Below are 22,201 nucleotides of genomic sequence, written 5' to 3' on the forward strand. Positions count from 1 at the left end.
TCTGAATGCGGAAATCGATTCTGGGGGTAATATTGAGACGAAAACCTATATAACACTTTTTTGTCACCATATTTACAATATATTGTCAACATATTTACAATAATTCATGTGAATATTGATGGATAAATACAATAATTAGCTTCATTCTATATGATTTTTTGAAACACTCTCAGGAGGCCGAATGTTTCTTCCTACATTACAATAACTAATTGGCCTCTGACAGAAAAGTGTTATATGGGTTTTCGTCTCAATATTGCCCCCAGAATCGATTTCCGCATTCAGATTTTGAACATTATGAATTTTTTTGTAATTTGTTTAAATAATTTGTTATAAACAATTGCAAATGACATAAGAAAAAATACGTATATTTTATTTTTCAGCTATGCAAAGGATGGCATAGTTTGTTTTTTGCTATTCCAGATAGATTTTGCTTGGGACTTGACATGGTCACTTTTTCTCCCCAACATGCAATTGTTTATTCCTACATTACACTAACAAATTGAACTCTGACAAAAAAGTGTTATATAGGTTTTCGTCTCGATTTTACCTCCAGAATCGATTCCCGCATTCAGATTTTGAAAATTATGCATTTTTTTGTAATTTGTTTAAATAATTTGTTATAAACAATTGCAAATGACATAAGAACAAATACGTATATTTTATTTTTCACTTATGCAAAGGATAGCAGTTTGTTTGTCGTTATCTCAACCAGTCTTAGCATGGGCTTTAATGGGTTAAGGCCTAGAGACTTACCCTACTGGAAAAAAAATGTAATGAATTGTAATAAATTGTAATAAAACGTAAAGAAATGTAAGAAAATGTAAGAAACTGTACCTTTTTGTTGGAATTTGGACCTTTTTTCACCTACGTTTTTGTACACTTTCTTACATTTTCAGATTTGTTAACTTTTTTTTACATTTTATCAAGTGGCGCGGTAGCGCCACGAAAGCGAGTTTGAGAAGCAGACGAAGCCGCGGCGCCCGTGACACTATTTACTTCTATTTTGGTGTTCGGGTTTTTCATGATACTGAAAAAAATGCTTATTGTTACTGTTCGTAAGATTTTTTGGTTTATTAGTATGTTTTCTGAGCTAAACTATGATTTCCAACAAAAATATTAGTGAAAAGGCTGCTTATTTTTATAATATGTGAGTGTATAATCCACAAATGCTAAAATTACGTTTTTCTTCTTCAGCCCGAAATGTGAAAGGACCGTTAAGTTAGCCGCAAGAAGTGTTATGACCGTGAAGTTGGCCGTAAAGCTATATAGAGATGAGAATTGCCTTCTCAAGAAAATATAATAATATATTACGATATTTTGAATTAAGAGGTTGCCAGTGCATACTCTGCATTCCGGAGCTGTAACAGTAACTAGCTTGCCAGGGTAGCCGATGACAAGGTCTAGGTGGCGCACTCCGTGGTTTTTTGTGTCTAGGTGTAAAAATCATTCGAGGAAGGTGTCTAGAGGTACATGGTGGCCGATAACGACGTCTAGGTAGTTCGCACCGTGGTTTTTGGTGTCTAGGTGTAGAAATAATTCGAGGGTGATGTGTATTAGAACAATCAGTGATTTCATCTTACAAGGAAAGGTACCCAACCCGAACTCACCGATTTTGATGATTTTAATATATGTTGTAGAACATAAAAAAATAAGAGACACGTATTTTTTTTATCGGCTAATTTTCACTTTTAAGGGGTAAAAACCTCCCCTAAAGTTAACCCCCAAAAAGCATTTGTTTTTAAATATCTCGGCTTAAAATTAATATTTTTCAATGAAACAAATTGGAGGTTATTTCTTACAAAAAGAGCAAGTATTTCATGGTGATTTGAAGAGTAAGGGTAGCATCCCCTATTGTTTAGGGGTTGAAAACATATATTTTTTGGCATAATTTTATAATAAAAATGTTTAAACCGACTAAAAAAAATTGGAAAAAATGTTTAAACATCCTTAATAACAAAATTTAGTTGACGTCTTTCGGTGTTTTCATAAATATTACCCCTAAGGGGGTAAACCACCCCTAACACAAAATAACTGTAAATATGTAATTCAATACATAATATTTCGTAGAAAGTTTGTATATAGAGGTTTTCGAGGTCGCTGATTACAAATCGGTATCAGATTTTGAAAATTCAAAATGGCGGATCCAATATGGCGGACGGAAATATCGAAAAAAAATTTTATATAATAAAAAAGTTTTAAACGACTAAAAAATTTGGAAAAAATTTGTAAACATCTATAATAAACAAATTAAGTTTTTCGATTTTTTCATAGATACTACCCTTTAGGGGGTAAACCACCCCTAACACAAAATAACTATAAGTATACTTCAATCCATAATATTTTGTAGAAGGTTTGTATATAAGGGTTTTCGAGATCGCTCTTTGCAAATCTGATATCAGATTTTGAAAATTCAAAATGGCGGAAACAATGTGGTAGACGAAAATGTCGAAAAAAAATTTTAACTTTCACAAAAACTTGTTATAAATGTGTTATCTTTGTAGCCTGTACATGTGAACTAAAGAGCCTTAAACCCTAAACCCCTAAAGAACAAATAGGCTAAATGGTTGTGCTTTTTAACCAAACCACCTCAAATTCCTAAATTTGTAAACAAGAAAATTCTGTGTGTGAAGCAGTTTTATAATTTCCGTAGAAATTGTTATCAGAATGTTATTGAAATTCCTTTATTGTAAATTCAACTTATAATGTATTTTTGTTTATAATATTAGAGTATAATAATAATCTACAATCTTTTATCTTTTGCCATAGTGCATTTTTTGTATTGAGCATAAAATATATTATTTTACGATGTTTTTACAATAATGGTAGTTCTCATAAAAGTGTTTAAAGCACAATGCTTTTTTGCACCAACCACATCGTACAATTGCAATGTTTGTGCACCCTTCTATTTCACAATGTGTTGCACAAGACTTTCCAAAACTGAAATCTATAGGATTATCAAATTTATCTGGTTTTTCATTGACGTAACCGCTTTTATACCAGGAATATTTAAATAAATCTATATATCTCGGTGAAGACAGTTGGTTGTGAACCAATGATTGAAGTTTAATTATATTATTTCTCACATGTAAATTCATATCATGATCCATTAACATTACATTATCAGAAAATGTTCGGACAAAGTTTTTCCAAATACGGAATCCATAGACATCAAGTGGTTGTATTTTTCCTGTGGTTCCAGTTGGAATTTTTTTTATGTTAATAATTTCATTTTGTGGCATTGTTTCTTCTATAACTTTGTCACAATGACCACTCCAAGAATCAAGTAATAGTATTGAGTGATGGCCTACATAGGGATAAAATATTTTTTCCAACCAGATTTTGAAGTGATCTGCAATTAAACGACTTACTAATTAACTGATCAACGATATTACAATGTAAAAATTGTTATTAGTTCCCTTACTTGTTGTTAATTTTCCAGATTTGGATGCTTCCACGTACACGTTTTCTGGTCTAAATATGTTTTGTTCTACAATAGGGCCAAACTTGCCACTTGGTTCCTTCAAAACAAGAAATAGCGGCGACAACAGTTGTCCAGTAGCTGATATTAGTGGCTGTATAGTATAACTATGCGTTGTTGCTGAAATTGACTGTACCAGACATTGCACTTGCTTTTCTCCTTCTACTGCTAATGTTCTTCCAGAATGCATTTCTAGCTGAAATCCGCTCTGATCTGTATTATACAAATTTTCGAGTCCAATCCTTGGTATACACGATTTAACGTCATCGATAAATGCTTCAGCTTTAGCCGTAAGTTCTGCACTACGTTCTAGTGTTTTTCTTGTTATGAACTTATTTATTTTCCTAGAAACTATTCGGTGTGCTTGCTTAAATTTGAGTAACCAATGTTTAGAAGCTTTGAATCTAATATCATCAAAACCAATTTCTTTTTTAGCTTGTAAGGCCCATCGAATTATATCTTCATCATGGATAATTGAACCACTGTCGAGAGCTGCTTGAAAATTATCCAGGGTATACTGACAAATTTGTGCTACTTTTTCTCTATACGTGCCACCTTTATTAATTGAATGAGCCCAACGACGTAGCTGACTAATAGATGATACTTTTTTGAATCTGTTTTGCACTGTTTTGAGACTTAAATTTTGCTTCGTTTTGCTACTTCTCCAAAATTCTACAGCTCTTTTTTTGTATTCAAAATCTAGTTCTTCATTATCTGCTGTACATTGATTTGTTGGTGCTATATCCGGATCAGGAAAATGATGTTGCACGTCATCTTCAATTATTTCCACATTATGGTCTTTATACTCTTCTTGAAAATCCAAAGAGTCATCAGTAATCATTTCTACATCGTTGAAATCATGTGTTGCATCTATTAAAATTTCTTTTATTTTTTCGGCCAACTCTGTTTCGTGATAATTCGTGACACTATCTGGTATGTTTAACGCTTGAAAGTATGCTAATAATAAGTTTAGAACGTTTAACGGATTAATTTTCATTTTTCAATCTAAAATGAAAACAAGCGGTAAAATTTATACAAGCTGTGTTTTTGCATGTAAGGCACGACTGCTACATTTCTACCAGAATAAAACGAGTGAATGTAAATTGAATCAAATCATTAATTTATGCATTGGAGAAGAATTCTCGTTCCACTTTGTGATGTTCGGAAAACTCTATTTTTGGTTTTATTCAACTTTTATTCACTTTGAAATGGAATAATGTAAATCTATATAAAATCACTAAAGAAAATTTTCTACAACTGTATGATACCACTGACAAACAAAAAGACGTACTATTCGTACTTGCCAGCATCGAACTAGAATACCCACAAAACTCACTCACTGCCTAAAAAATAACACAGGCAGCTGAGGTAAACACTCGATGAAAACAATCTAAAAAAAGAACATACTGATTCGCACATATTGTCAACAACTTTTATGAGTGAAAGACATTTATCTGTGGAATTATCATTGAATGTACGATAACATTCATTAAACTAATGAATGCATATAAAATTCCCTTTCAATAACAACGCGTTCTTTAATTGCAAATGAAGTTCGAGTATTAATATTCTTTTATGTATTTTTACCAATAACAAAAATTATCATAGTAATATAATAATAATAAGAAGAAGAAGAAGAATAAGCATAATTGCAATAGCAATAATAACAGTAATACTGATAATAGCAATGATAATGAAAAATAATAATAATAATTAGAATAATATTTATTATTAAATTTAGATTTTTTGATAAATTCATTAAATCGTATCAAATAGTATTATTATGGAATTCCAGACTGTAAATATTTTACTATAGATACAATAATCATTACTTCGAGAATTCATCTAAAAAACGTTTGGCTTACGAAATAATTGTAACAATGAAAAACTCCCAAGTTTGACAACATTAAATTTTATTACAAAACGCAAAAGAGTTTGATAAACTAATTTTATTAACCTATGTTTTTTCATTTGCAAAAAAGTGTGGACTTTTTGAATTTATAAAATTATATAATTATGCAATTTATGAAATACTTTATAATTTATGAAATTACTTTTGAAATTATGCTAATTTATAAAAGCAGAAAAATAAATAATCTTTGATTGAAACATAAAACGAGACGTTATTTGTTACATACAAAATGATAGAATAAAATATCGGTAATATGTCTATACTCGTGTCTACGGTAAAGCATAGGCCTTCGGCTTGTCTGGAGGTTAGGGGTTTGGAGTCGTTTGGTTAAAATGCACAACCATTTAGCCTATTTGTTCTTTAGGGGTTTAGGGTTTAAGGCTCTTTAGTTCACATGTACAGGCTACAAAGATCACACATTTGTAAACAAGTTTTTTTGAAAGTTAAAATTTTTTTTCGATATTTCCGTCCACCATATTGGATCCGCCATTTTGAATTTTCAAAATCTGATAACAGATTTGTAATCAGCGACCTCGAAAACCTCTATATACAAACCTTCTACAAAATATTATGGATTGAAGTATACTTATAGTTATTTTGTGTTAGGGGTGGTTTACCCCCCTAAGGGGAAGTATCTATGAAAAAACCGAAAAACTTAATTTGTTTATTATAGATGTTTACAAATTTTTTCCAAATTTTTTAGTCGTTTAAAACTTTTTTATTATATAAAATTTTTTTTCGATATTTCCGTCCGCCATATTGGATCCGCCATTTTGAATTTTCAAAATCTGATACCGATTTGTAATCAGCGACCTCGAAAACCTCTATATACAAACCTTCTACAAAATATTATGGATTGAAGTATACTTATAGTTATTTTGTGTTAGGGGTGGTTTACCCCCCTAAGGGGAAGTATCTATGAAAAAACCGAAAAACTTAATTTGTTTATTATAGATGTTTACAAATTTTTTCCAAATTTTTTAGTCATTTAAAACTTTTTTATTATATAAAATTTTTTTTCGATATTTCCGTCCGCCATATTGGATCCGCCATTTTGAATTTTCAAAATCTGATACCGATTTGTAATCAGCGACCTCGAAAACCTCTATATACAAACTTTCTACGAAATATTATGTATTGAATTACATATTTACAGTTATTTTGTGTTAGGGGTGGTTTACCCCCTTAGGGGTAATATTTATGAAAACACCGAAAGACGTCAACTAAATTTTGTTATTAAGGATGTTTAAACATTTTTTCCAATTTTTTTTAGTCGGTTTAAACATTTTTATTATAAAATTATGCCAAAAAATATATGTTTTCAACCCCTAAACAATAGGGGATGCTACCCTTACTCTTCAAATCACCATGAAATACTTGCTCTTTTTGTAAGAAATAACCTCCAATTTGTTTCATTGAAAAATATTAATTTTAAGCCGAGATATTTAAAAAAAACGCTTTTTGGGGGTTAACTTTAGGGGAGGTTTTTACCCCTTAAAAGTGAAAATTAGCCGATAAAAAAAAGTAAATATTTTCATGGTCATTGTCACATTGGGTTTGAATATTCATCATAAAAGTACATTAACTACGATTATTCTATCAGAAAATGCGATTAAATAGTATTTCTTAACATTTGACCTTGAAATGACCTTGTGAAGGTCATGAAAAAAATTTTGAAATACCGTTTCGGGCGTAAAATTTCCTGTTCTTTCCGAATCTGCTATCAAAAATAGGGGTTCCTATTAAAAAAAAAAAATTTGACCTTCAAATGACCTTGAAATTTGAGTTCAAGGTCAAAACTAATTGCACAAAAAGATGTCCCCCTTGATCCTGGACAACTTTCATCTGAACAATTTTTCTGTTGATGGCTTAATTTAGGAGTTATTAGACTGGTTTGATTAAAATGGCCCACCCTGTATATAGCAATCTTACATGAAAAAATGATTTGCGAAAAATACTGAAATATTCAAAGAAATTCTCATGTTACCAGGCTCCTCAAAGTTTTCGCATCACGCATCTTAACACGTACTTACCCACTAAACGCGCCATTAAAAGTTTCACGTCAAAAGTCAGTACAATTTTTGTTCTGTATTTCATTATTAACAGTTTAATCATAATTGAAACAATATACCTGTATCTGTTTTTTAAAACTGCAAAGTACTGCATTTTGTCTTACAGCTTGTTCCCGCAAGTAATCAATTTCTTCTTGAAGTTGAGTGATTTCTGAATCTCGCAATCTTAGTTTGCTTTTTATTTCTTGAATCTAAAACATTATTGTATCACAGTAAAGGTTTTAAAAACAAGAAAACAGAATTCGTACATGAATACAGTGTCAATTAATTGACTACCAGAAAACGCTCGTTTCGCTTAGACATATATGTATATTATGTTATCTATTATATTTATTTGTAGAGCATATTTTAGAGGAATAAAATATTCGAAAATAACAATATATATAAAATATGTTAATATATAACCAGCAATGATAATATAACCCTGATCCCTGACGCTCACTCGGTTGTTATTTAATCCTGACTGTCGTAACGAGGTAGACTTTCTCAACAGAAAGTCATCACTAGGCAACGAGATCGCAATCTCGCGATGCGGCAAAGAATATTCTCAACGTCTGCAAAAACTCACGTTAGTAGAATACCCCTCGCTATGGACAAGATAAACAATACGCCCACCACCTGCGCAGAGGTGGTGGTGTGATAGATGTCTGGTGCCACAGCGAGGAGTGACGTCATGTGATAGTGGGGGAAGGCGCTTCTTTCCCCTCCCCGTTCCCTCTCTCCAATTGACGTCATACGGTAGTGGGGAGAAGTCACCGCCTTCTTTCCACCTCCCCGTTCCCTCTCGCCAATTTATCTCTCTATTTATTTACTTATTTTTTTTTACGAATGTTTCTATGAACAATGTAATATAACTAGATATTTTCTACTATGGGAATGGGCAAGAAAAGATAGCAATAAATTTACAACAAGTATAGTAGTAAAATTAATAAAAGAAAACAGACATAATTAATCACCTATTTCATTTAATATATCGACAAATCTATGGAGATGATGAGATACAAGTTGGTAAAATATATCAACAATATCATTACGACTGAGCCGAATTTGATCTTTCACATCGCACGGGTCTGCCCAGTTGTTGTGACACCATTTATCATCAATAAGATTAATAATTGCTTTTACAAGAGTTATCGTATAAATACCAAATTGTCTTACTGGTATATTGTCTGGATTAACACTCTTAATGTATTCTATAGTCTCTCTAGCAACACAACTTACACTACCCGCTACAAACTTAAGATATTCTAGACGATTATTGACCCGTCATCGCTGCTGCTGCTACTGTGGTCGCAAAGATACATGAAAAAGTCGTTGAAACACTTTGTGAATTGCAACCACTGATCGTGGGTAAAAGTAATTCCTTTCGAGTCATCGCCTAATAGTCGCACAGCTGGTCTGTAGTACTCGTCTTACAAGTTGCTTTATTCCAGGCTGACAATGATTTCCGTTGTGTACGACTTGTTCAAAGTTTGCAGAATGCTTAGGAGTTGAATTAGACGAAGTTTGTTTTCCTCCTGGTACGCCATTGTGTAAGTCTTTCACGATCACCACCGCCACCTTCGAACGACTAACTCTGACTCTTAGCACGAAGTCTAAAGATGGGAAAATATGGTGGGGATAAGGATTGTGGTAGTAGTGACTGTGGTGGTAGTAGAATCAGCCACGTGTGAGATAGATACGGTATCATTATCTCCTCAGGTTACAATAACGACATCTTAAATCTACAGCTTTGTATGCACCTGGCAATGCAACCGCCATTTCCAATGAAATCATCGTCATCGCCTTTTTTTTTTTTTTTTGTTTGTTTACAGCAGACATATCGTCTTAGCACGTCATCATTTTTTTGCAGATTTTCTGAAAAATTTTCGAGAAATTTCTTGAATCCCAGACCATTACTCATGTTATGCAAAAACATGATGCAATATTGCCTGCAAACATCGGAAGAACGCTCTGTAGCCGAATATTATTCCAGCGAAAATGTTTACAATTTTTTCTCAATCGATTAATATAATCGGGAATAAATGGGGATAATCCTAAACTATCTAAGTAAAAAGCGTTACAAGATTCGTTCGCATATACGGTGACTCAATGCATAGCCGATCACGTATGATCATCCGTATTTACAACAGACGCTGTCGGTTTCGTCCACACTCTCGGTATCTGATCGGCTGGAAAATCACCGATAGTATGCGAGCTAATTTTCGATAGATTCTTTAGTATCTGAAGACTGTCCATTGCATAGATCGCTTAAAGTGTTCCGAATTTCGGCTTTTTTGGAAGCACGCACAGACAGCCACGATTTTAACCTGTAAGCGTTATTCAAAGCGCATCGATAATTACTATGACAAGTTTTAACAGCGTGATGCATACAGTATATATCAGACGATAATTTAGCGAAAGACGGACATTCCTGATCACACTCAAGATTAAAAATTCGACGAGGTATTATTTTGCGTAACAATATCCATTTATCATTACCTCTAACATATATTTTTCGCACACTTTTTTAAAGTTCTCTTAAAATTTTGTTCACTGATTTAAACGACACCTTGCCATCAAAGTAATCCAGACCATGATGATATTGGGTCAGCCAATCGTTCTCGTTTCGTGTATCTTTACTCAGATGATCAAGCGCTATGTCAGTATTTAATGACTACTAAAGTTCCCATCAACGGCCACAACGGCAACCTCTTTTGACACATTCCGATGTTTGCCGCCCTTGAAGAACTGCATGTCAATGATCACATCCATGATTAAGTGAAGCGTATATGACATTGCTGGATTGTCCAAAATCAGAGAAAGAGACTGACTGTAGAAGTCACATGCACGGCGTTTATATGCACAGTAGAGAGTAACGACATCTGTGTGCATCACGGATGCATTCTAAATTATTTATTTCCTCAACCAGAGTGAGAATATTTGTATAATTTCCCGGACGAATCAATAAATCAGTGATTGTAAAATTTTTCTCTCTCGTCTCATTCATCTCGTCTTGTGGGTGGTATTTGTTTTAGGGAAATTTTTCTCTCCTCTTTTTTAGATGGCACGTGTTGGAATGTCAGAGGTATTTGAACTTCAGTGAGCGCGACCAACCATGAACCTTGTAATTTGATCTGCTGCGGCAACTGTGTAATATAATGCGTTGTAGTGTTCTCCGAGAAATAATTCATGCTGCTGTTGCTAGGCAAAATAATGTAAAATTGATCTTCCATATTTGCGAAAGTTGGCTAGCCTTGGTCCAGGAATTGAACTTTTTTTGATAACCGTTCCAGCTGACGTAATACTCCTTCGAACGACCCTTACCTCTGCTGCGCAAAATATTTTTTATTTCAAAAGATGCACCTTCCAAATCCTTTCGAACTATGCTCAATTTCTCAGCGTAAAAACAACCGTCTATGTCTTCACCCGACAGATCTTGCAAATGATAGACAGGTGGCTGCCGTGTCAGAGAAATCCGTGCGACTTTAAATAGCTCCAGTGTCCAGCCTCTCTCGTTACCTTTGTCAAAGACAGATCTTGCCTGACTGACGCGAACCAACTCACCGACTTTGAATTTAGGTCTCATCACCTCATGCTCATTCTTATCGTAAAGACGCTGTAAACAGTTGTACACAGTCACAGATGCCGGTGTCATCTTTGTCACCGAGTGCTTACTGTCGGTTGTACGCCGCTATTATGTTCTGCAACACATTGATGTATTTCCGTGTATTTTTGTGGGTAAAATATCGCCAAATTCGCTTCTTGACAGTTCGTATCAGTCTCTCTGCAATAGCTGATTTGTATCCGGGCTGCGTGCCACTCTGTGAACAATGTCGTTGTCGCGCAACTTGCTGTGTCTCACGACCAATGAATTCTTTGCCCTTATCTGTCTGGAGGCATATTGGTTGACGCCCATTGCTTCTCGACAACACACGTGAGAAAGCCTCAGCGACGTTCTTCGAAGGATTTTCCTTGATCAACTCCAACCAACTAAATTTACTGACGACGTCGATCGCCGTCAGAATGTAACTATAGCCGCCATTGTAAGTTTTGAGAGATCTTAAATCCATCAGATCAGCATCCCACACATTATCTAAATTTCGCACATTGTAACTACGTTGTGCAAATCGCCGTCTAACGCGTCAATGTAGATTAAACGCATCTTCACTCTCGAGCCACTCCACAACTCTTTCACGATGAAATTTTTCTTTTAGCGTGTAGTTTGAAAAAGTTTTTTATCACTGGCGTACGCTGCTAAGTGTGGAGGTGCGTAATAAATGTTCTCAAATTTTTTTCCCCCTCATCTCACTACTCATTGTGCACCTTTTTTCTTTTTTTAATTTTTGTTTTTTATGCTCTTTAACTGTTTTCAACGATGCTTCAACTTTGCTAATATATTTCTTCTTTATTTTCTTGTCATTCTTTTTTTCTCCTTATTTGCAAGCATTCGCGAAAATGCGTATTCAGCTTAGACTAAATCATGCTGACAACATGCCTCATTCAACGGATTGATGCCGACTTCACCACGTTCAAAACGTTCTGTTCAGTTCGTTTTATTCGTTCAAGTAGTGTCGGTGTAAATTTAGGCTTTTTGATTTTCGCGCCGCTGCTCGCTCTCCGTTGCGACGTTGAGAGCGCGCGCGCATGCGTCGAGTTGCGCGTCGCCGGCCCCGCTTGCGAGCGTGCGAAGGGCCCGCGCGCGCGGATTCCTGTTCGGACTGCCTAGCGCTTCGCACGTTTGGCTTCCTTACGCTTTTCGATTTTTTTGTCTTCTGACGGTGAGCCAGTGACTTGTTCTTCTCAGAGCTATCACTGTTCACCTCGTTCTGCGCCGTATTGGTAGTGTTTAGCGGAAAATTCGCGATCGCGTCGTTCGCGTGTGTGTATTTGTGCGAGTGTGTGAGTGTGCCTCGAGGCGATAGTCTTAAGGTTTGTTGGCGAAGGTGTCCACGTGTTGTACGTGACTCCTTCGGGGCGAGCGAACAGCGGCAACACCCCTTGTTGCCCTCGTGCCAAGCGTCTGGCTCCCCGAGACGTCGGGGCGCGCTTGGTGCACGGTTGCGGACCATCCTTTCGCTCCCCAGGCCCGGCTTCCAGACCTCCAGGACCAGGACGGAAGTAGCGGCGGACTACGACGAGGCCTGCTCAACGCCCTCTTCAGCGGCGGTTTTTGCGTTCGTCTTTGCGGTAAGAGAGCTCTCTCTGCGTGCGGAAAAGGTACCTCGCGTCTTTGCGTTTGCGTGCGTTCTTTCACTTGAGTTTTTTCTCTTTTAGAGTCACTGTTCTCTTTCTTTTATTTGTATAGTTTCCCTTCCCTTATTTTCAATAAAGCTTACACTTGCTGAGGCTTTTCCCTCTAAACCGTGAGGGTTTTTACGCCAAAGCAAGTGCTTTTTGTGTACCGCGAAATCGTGTGTGTTAATTAAAAAGAACCCTTCACTCACTCAACCCTTTCCTTTTGTCGGAACTCACTCTGAGTTCTTTCACTCGTTCCAAGATTAATATTCACGTTCCGCTAGTTTTGTACCTGGACCACATAATCTGTATCCGGGCACGTGCATTTCAAACCATAGTAGATCGATCAATTCATCTAGTGCACTATTTTTTACACTTGCTCGTTCTTGCTCTTATTCTTCGTCTTCTGTGATTTTGGTCTCTTGCTCGGGCTGAATCACCCGCTGAAACGTCGCCATGTTGTAACTTCAGAAGTGGATACTGCTACTTTTTTTCGCACTCGCTTGACCGGCGACTGTTTCATTTTTCGCTTGAGTGCTCGCGCTGCTACCGTACCACTACTCCTTTCGTCTGCTTCGCTACTGTCAATAGCACTGCTATTTGCGCGACCACCACTCTCAGCACGAAGAGGTGCTGGTGTTCTAAATAGATGATTGATGCCCTCTGGTGTCAAAACCCGTCGTGGAATAACACCGCTAGCACCACCTAGTGGCACTAGTGTAGAATTCCCAGGTGATGTACCAGCCATCATATTCTTCATCTCATTACCGATGAATTCGCGCGATATAAATGATTCACGGAGAGCGACGACGAATAGCGTATGTCCAAATAATGGTGGACATTTTTTATTTATCAGATCAATCATGTTGGCGCGGTGTATACGCACACTACCTATTGTCACACCAACGTTTGCATCCCAAGTGATATTAACACTTACTCGTAATTTACGCAATACATGGCCGGCTTTACGTTTGTACTTTAGAGGTACACTCTCTATGATACTCGCATCGATCCGATCCTCTTCTTCAATGCGCTGTATATCATTGTCATCGTTATTGTAATTGTCACCAGCGCCTTCGTCGAAGTCGTTGTCATTCTTTTTCTTTATCTGTTGCTGCTCTTTATCCTTCTCCTCCTTTTTCATGACCTTAGCATAGCTATCAACATCTTTGAATTGAAGAAGCGTTGTAGTACCGATCGATATTGACTCTATTTTACTCGCTTACATTTGCAAGTAGACGAATTCAGTATATTGCTCATTTTAGCATCCAACCCGTCATTACGTTACCCAGTCTCTGAACTGTCTTTAGTATAGACCTAATATTATTATCGCACACACCACTTGCTAACACACTCTGGAGACGTTCAACGTTCTCGTGAGGTACAAGAACCATCTTTTTGGCGTGTTCCATATTATCTACTTACAAATGATACTAGCCAACAGCGTGCCGATAATCAGTGCTAATAATGCAGGCGAGAAAACACTACGCTGTACAATAATTTTTTTCTTTTTTGATAGACTCACACAAGTTTCGGCTAGTTTTCGCAAAGTTTTTGCGTACCTGCGTAAACGTGACTTGTGAGACTTCTCCAGTGGAACGTTATCAATTATCACATTTATGACGCACCAGTTTTGAATCAGCCGTCTGCAAGAGATCCTTTCGCTGATTATTATTTAAATAGAAAAGCGCCTTCAGAATGACAGCATCCTTGCGAGTAAAAGGATGTCGCTTCTTAGCCGAACCCAACACAGGGAGGCGATTGGTACAAGGTTCAATGTATCACCACCTTTTATCTTTTTATTGCGTGACACATAGACGTAGTGCACCTCATCGTCTGGAAATATACAGGTGCGAAATCTGCAGTTGTCCGGTGTATTTTGCTTCAAATCCAGCAGAAGATAACCGTAGGGTCTCGAGGTGGTGTCCCAGTAGGCTTCTTGCAAGAATCGTGGATCCTCCGGACACAACTGACGCGATAAATGTAGTATCTGAGATCTGTCGCGCGAATTCCTGAAAATCACAATGTATTGAGCGTTCAGAGATATGTTGCGTTGTTCTTTACCCGATAGAAGACGTTCTGCGTGATGAATATCACCGAGAGCGAGTGATGATGGGACGCTTTAGAGAATATATCGACTATACTACCACTGGATAACGATTCACGTATCATATCATCAATGATAACAAGTTTAGGTCTAGAATCAGCAGCCCAGTTACTAGTCTGTGGCAAACCCTCGCAAAATTCCACTTTTCTGCTCTATTGCTCCTTGTAGCTTGGCTGCCACTCTGCATAGTAGATAATCACACGCTCGATTGTTGTATCGCACAGACGATCGAGATCCTTGAGAAACTTTTTGACAGATGACCGTTTTACCACAACCTGTGGGGCCGCACAGCATAGAGGTAAATGGATGTTTCCATCGTGTGTCCATAATTGCTACTGACGACTATCAATCACAGCACTTCTACTTCTACTACTACTACTACTATTTTTCTCCCAACAAACACCTTATAGAATGCGAATAATACAGGATAATCAAATGGACCGATCAGCTTACATGAAAAGCAACGCCATCTATGGGTTCAGGAATTAAACTAAGGTCGAAATACACAACACTTTTTTTTCGTATTTATTTTTGTCGTGTTCTCTTTACAATCATTCTCAAATTGTTGTAAATTTAATTGCATTTTTTTCTTTATAAGTTAAAAATAATTGTAGTTTGTTCAGCCAGACTATTAAAGAGCTTCTCGTCTTTAAGCAGTGCAACAGATAATCTTGACGGGAGAAAAATTTGGAACTCGTCGAGAATGCCGATGATTTTTGAACCGAAACGGGTCTTAACCTCTTGAAACGACAGCACAATACGATGATGGTCAACCTCCATTTCGGCGACTTTCTTGGTGGGTAGGTATCCCCCACTAGCAATCTTGTTGAGAGCCTCTAAATTTATCTGGAAAATATAACAACGGTATTAATTATAATAATAGTAGATTACACAACACTAATAACAATTATAAATATACATACTTTTATTTATTGAAGAAGAAACTTGTAGTTATCGTTGTTAATGTCTCTCGTTCTCGAGAACCAGTGACTAGTCCTCAGATAACTTTTTTGCGCTCGCCGGACACCTTATATACTCTTTCCAGATCTTCCCACCTCCATCGCTACTGCTATCCCCGCCGCCACATCCACTACTGTCACCGGCGTTTTTCAGAGAGGTGAAGTCAGCATTACTTCAAACAGCCAATCAGGTTACATTATTGGTGTGGCAAACGACCAATCAGTTTCATGATGATAACACCACCAGGAGCGTCCAATGAGAAGCATGTCTTATAACGCCATCTGTGCTTTGACTTTCGCTACATACCCATCTTATACCCATATCGGTAACTTTTGTCGAGCGCTACAAATCTTCTTTTGTTATATACGGGTTTGCATGTCTTTGTCTCTTCCTGGGTTATTGCATCAGGAGATACCGTTCTACGTATAGCGGTATTATTCATTACTATTTCCAAATTTGAAGAAGTGATCATCTCTCGAATTGAATAAAAATTGACTAGCTGACTATTTGCATAGTTCAATCGAATACCTTTTACTTTACACACACACTCCTCTTGGCCATTTTGATTTCTACACTTGTACGCATAAAACTTTGGACCGCCTGACAAAAAGGTCGTTATATAGGTTCCAGGACCCTTGTCGACTAGCTCATCCATCAGACTACCCAGTGATGTGCTGATCGGTAGCTCGTACTCGCCGTTTTCACCTTTACAAACATAAAATACCGAATCAGTGTCGTAGTAGAGAACTCGAGGATCCAAAGCATGCAGATAGTCAAATAGTTTGAGTCGTGCTTGTGCCATTGTAAATGCAGCCAGGACAACGTTTGTAATTGATGACGCTACTGAGGATGTCAGAGCCTTATCTCTGTAGCACCAATTGATGAAGGGCGTATCGTCATTAACAGGTAAAATACCATTAACCTCCACCTCTGCACTGGTAAGTAAATTTATCAATGTCTCTCGATTTTTTACAAGTGTTCTTGTCAAGTTCTTGCGTTGACCAAACTTTTCCCACAGAATATTAAGACAGAGTTTGGCTACCAATCGTAGTCCCGCATTGAAAAATATATCATGTTTATTCAAGCTGATGTGAGCTCACAGTGGCAGAAGGAGGCAGCAATGTGTCGGGATGTAGGTTAGGATTTTACGGTGGCACCGGGAGTCGTCCACGTGCGCTCACGTAGACGAGGCTCGATGTCGTTCGGATGTTTTGGGTTGCGTCGTGTGCTCACGATGGCAATTCGGAGTTTCGAGTTTCAGTTCGTCTACTAAATCGTCACGTGGGCTCACGAGACGATTTCGTCAGCGTGCGTCTATCTCTCGCTTTCCTTGTAGTAATGTGTGCGCACGGATTGGAGCTCGAGTAGAACTGCCAGTTCCGCTGCGCGGTCCGCCTTATGAAGACTCGCGGCGCGGATGTGGATAGGTGTGTTCACGGCACGCCGCGTGCGTCGCCGCTGAGTTGCTCGCCAGCTGCCGCGCTCCGCGCTCGTGTGGACTAGCCTTGCGAATGTTGCGCGCACGCGCGCTCAACCCGCGTCGTGCGGATTTGCCTTTCGTTCGTCACGGGCGCATGCTCGCTGCACATGCCGCGTCTATTGCGGCCGCCTTCAAACGTGTTTACATGTGCGAGATTCATGTCTCGTCACAATGTCATCTTGTACTGCCAAATTTTATGCACAAACTTGACAACGTAGCCCAATGTAACAGCCGCTTTCACCTCCTCCGATACTCACGTCCCCCGCAATACGCGCTCTTCCACATCCTCATGAGGACAGTCATCTTGAGTCAACTGTTCACAACACGTTCGACATAATGGAAATATTAATTTACCGTGCATTTTTACGTGCATTAATGGGTTATATAGATTTTGTGATGGTAATATATCGCACGAAATTAATCCATTTACTTGTGAAATGTCGTTGTTGATACCTATCAGCTGTCAACAATCCTCTTCACCAACAAAAATTTTTTGAATGATCCATGGGATACTTGCCATGTTTGCAAATGAACGGATACAGAGAACAAACATTAACATACTTGATTTTCTCCTGTTCTTAGCAATCAAACTCTTCGACCGTGTTTCCAGTGTAACCACCAAAAAACGCATCTCGTGGATAAAGCAGTTTTCTCTTGTGCGTCAAATCCTTGTGCATTGTGTGCTATGCATATAACTTGTTGAAATTGTTCCCTTGGAGCTATTGCAAGCTCGACGAATTGTTTCACTGGTTCGTCATCAAACACATCTTCGCGAATACCACATTTTTCACACCTTATTATAATGTATTCAATTTCTATGCAATATGTGTAGACCTGTTGTACAACACACAAATTTGGAACATGCACCTTTTTCTCTTTATCCCCTAGCACAGGTAGCGATTGCTGCGTTTCAAAATCGTAAAACAAAAATAGGACTAGATTTGTAGAATTCAAACTCTTGATCGGCTGTACATGACATAGGTGTCTAATGGGTACCCGTGACATGCACGTTATGCAAAATGATATACCATACTCGTGCGGATCTTTCCGGTTTATTTGAATTATTTTACAACAATTTTGACAGAATTTCACTTTGCTACACACACTACTGTTTCTATTGTACGTTCCTTTTTTCATATGATTTGCTCAACAATTATCGCCAGAAAATAATCTTAAACAGTCGTTGCATTTTTTAAGTACCTCTGTCACACTACAGAGAGGTGACGACATACATTTCTGTCACACTACAGAAAGGCGGCGACATACGACGAGCTCGAGTCGAGTACCGGGTCGAGTCAAGTTACTCGAATATTTCGAACTACTCGAATTTTTCAAGCTACTCGAATTTTCCGAGCTACTTGAATTTTCCGAGTTATTCGAATTTTTCGGGTTACTCGAATCTTTTGAGTTACTCGAGTTTCTCGCACTACTCGAGATTATTTTTTAACCATGTATTTATCAAATCACTCGAAATTTTATAATTATATTTACGCATGGCTTTAAGACAGTCTCAGTAAAGCAGCAAGCAATGAAAGTGAGAGCTCATAAGGCTTATACAAGCGAATTGCTTTTCGTTCATATATAAACTAAGCAATAAGCTTATAGGTTAAGCTGGTCGTGTTCAAGCCCTATAGAAGTCGCAAAAAAACGCACTGCTCTGACTGTTCTCGTAACTGCAGTTGTGAATCCCAGTTAGAAAACGCGCTAGAAAACCATTAGTCACTCGCTGTTTTTACTGAAAAGTCGCTACTGTTGCGACACTCGCTAAAACTGCCGTGTTCTACAGCAGAAATGGCTGTGTTTCTTTTTTAGTGTATGACTACTGGTATTACTAGTATTACTACTGCTGCTACTTGCGCTATTGGTACGGCTACGTATCTCTGAAACTAAAGTATTAGACGTTCCATATAATGTTGGAAAAATAAAATTCGCATTACAATGACAAGTGTAATACTTACGAGAATCCGGAGATGACGATGATTTTCTCGATGAATTTTCGATCCTTGACAGTCCAGCTTCTGAAATGTAGAGTGAGTCAGGTGACATAAATGTGTAAACATAACAAATTTTATTTCTTACTGTAAGAAAACGCCGTGAGTCCGAGGTGAAGAGTTCGTAGAATGCTAACAACGCAGATAGCGACGCCAGCGATACCAACGACGACGGCGGCGGCGGCAATGATGATAAACTTGAAACTGCGCGACAAAGAAACAGTCTGCAAGGTCAGCTGCACTTGTCAATGAGTCATCATCCCCAACTCGAAAGTTGGTGAAACGAGAACAATTTTACAAATATCACAAATGTGCAACTGTGTTGTATAACATAAGTGCATAAGTTTGTATAACAATAATAAGAAGCAAACTAATAAATAATAGCATATGTATGTATATTAACAACGACGCAGAAAAGTATTGATTGTCACATATTAATAAAACTAAGGTAAAATACCAACGCAAGTATCACAATAAAAAATCACATAATTAAAATATAGATAAGGTAAGATACCATAGCAACTATCATAGTTAAATATCACAATAGACTTTCTCTAAGTGGTACAGATCAAGGTTGGTCATAGACCTATCTACATTGCACATATGCTCGAGTTATACGACCGAGTTACTCTGTATAGTAAAATAGCCTCAAAGTAGAGCCTTCTCGAATTGATGCGAAGCCATTCAAGACGCCTCCGGTAGGGACTGATGTGTTACGTTGTTCGTTCGACGCGTCCAGGATGGTCACAGTACAGTTATCAATGTGTAGTTGTATCAGTGTCTCGACCAGCCTTCTGCGGAGGGCCTCGGTAGTGTAGCCCCTGATAAACCGCAGGCTGTACAGGGCTTTGTTGACTTTTTTCGTGATAGCATCCACCTGCGGTTTCCAAGTAAGTTTGCTATCCAATACAACACCGAGGCTTATGACTGTCTGATCGAATGAGACGATCACTCCGTCCGGAAACAAAACCCCAGGCAAGTTCCATGATTAAATATTATTAACGTTCTTTATGGACTCGAAAAATGTGGACTTGATTTTGACGGAGTTGAGAAAATGTTTAATTGTGGTACCGTCAAGTATGGTTTGCAGATCATTGACATAGAGACTGAATAGCAGGGGTCCCAGGACAGGACCCTGTGGAACTCCCAGATTGGATTCCAGCCACTCTGAGTTTCCGTTTTTATTCGAAATAGCCATCTGAGATCGCCCTTGTAAATATGATTTAATCCACAGGAGAGCTGCCCTAGAGAACCCCAGCTGTCTCAGTTTAGATAGTAATTTAGAAGGTGAGATGGTGTCAAAGGCCTTGCTGAAGTCAAACAGCAGCATAAGCGTCACCTTCTTTGTGCCAATTGACACGCGTATGTCGTTGGTCAATTTTAATAACGCTGTTTGTGTACTGTGCGCGCGGGGGAAAGAGAAATAGAAATAGAAATAGAAATAATTTTTATTTTCGTGGTTGAAAAAACAAAATATACATAGTATTATGCACAGTATTACAGTTTGTACCGTCCGATTAGCATTAGAATAGCTGATTAACGCAGCAGTACTTTGCATGCTTATCATTTCTTATTATAATATTAATATCACGTTTTATTACACTTATTTAATTACGTCATTACAATTAAAATCACAGTCGACAATAAATAAGATCGCAATTGTCGCAAAGCTCGCTTAAATCCGGCCAGCGAAGGCAAAGTTCGCACATCCTGCGGAAGGGAGTTCCATAGACACACACCATACACTGCAAACGAATGCAGTCCCGTATCAGTACGCAACCGCGAAACCGAAATATTCCTGGACACCCTACTGGAAATCCTGTACTGTTTTTTTTTAAAAAGGACCGCGTGGTACGGTAGTGCTTTATACTAGTACTGCTGCAAAATATGCCCTTCTTTCCTTAGTATCCAACTAGCCCAGTTTGTTCCTATAAGGAGTAATAAGCTCACGCCTCCCGGCACCACAAATGTAGCACGCACATGCATTCTGCAATCTCTGCAATCGTGTTTGGAGTCCATGACCACACTAAGGTTAGTAACTGTGTCGACAAATGGGACAAAGATGCCATCCTGCACCTCAACACCAGGCAAATTCAACCCCTGCAGTTGATTTATGTTATATTTCGACCCAAAAATTATCGCTTTAGTCTTGCCAGTATTAAGATGCAAAGCATTATCTGAGGCCCACTCCGACACAGCTCTCGCCACAGCCGACAGATGATCCATGCCGTCACGAAGATTGTCTCTCGTGCATTGAGTGTAGTTTTGCAGATCGTTCGCGTATAGCAAATGCGCAACACTATTCGTCGACAGTTCCCCCGGTCTCACTGATCTCTCAAAGTCTGTCGGTACGTCTCCGAGATCATTAATGTAAAAGCTGGACAGGAGAGGTCCCAGAATAGAGCCCTATGGGACGCCAAGGTTGGTAGTTAGCCAATCTGATTCTCCGTTTGTTTTAGTAACCACTCGCTGGTTACGTCCTGTAATGAATGACTTGACCTACAGGACAAGAGAAAAGAGAAGCTCTAGAGAATCCCATCCCAATCAGCTTACGGAGTAGATTTGAAGGGGATATCGTGTCAAACGCCTTGCTAAAGTCAAAAAGCAGTAAGATGATCAGCAACTGTTTGTCACTGTCAATCCATGTCTTTATGTCTTCTGTCAGCTTTAGTAGAGCTGTCTGAGTTGAGTTGTTACTCAGAGAGAGAGAGAGAGAGAGAGAGAGAGAGAGAGAGAGAGAGAGAGAGAGAGAGAGAGAGAGAGAGAGCGAGATAGATAGATAGATAGATTGTTTATTGAAGGGCTAAGGTCTCGGGGACCTTGATAGCCTTAGACATAATAATACAATAATAATACATAGTTATAATAAAAGCTTCGAATCAAGGGTGCGCTAACCCTCTATACATAATTTTCAAAAGGAAAATAACATAAATAAATCCTATAGGGAAAATAGAACTAATATAATTAAATAAATTTCTATAAAA

General features: G+C 38.0%; 1 protein-coding gene across 1 annotated transcript in view; it reads right to left on the reverse strand.

Annotated features, from left to right (window-relative positions):
• LOC116416870 (probable kinetochore protein NUF2) overlaps nucleotides 1-22,201 on the reverse strand; it is a 439,111-nt gene that overhangs the window by 228,829 nt on the left and 188,081 nt on the right. The window contains exon 3 of the mRNA XM_031927120.2: nucleotides 7,522-7,653. Coding sequence (XP_031782980.1) covers nucleotides 7,522-7,653 — 132 coding nt within the window. The remainder of the gene's footprint in view (nucleotides 1-7,521; nucleotides 7,654-22,201) is intronic.

This window comes from Nasonia vitripennis (genome assembly GCF_009193385.2).
Source record: "Nasonia vitripennis strain AsymCx chromosome 3 unlocalized genomic scaffold, Nvit_psr_1.1 chr3_random0010, whole genome shotgun sequence".
Lineage (NCBI taxonomy): Eukaryota > Metazoa > Arthropoda > Insecta > Hymenoptera > Pteromalidae > Nasonia > Nasonia vitripennis.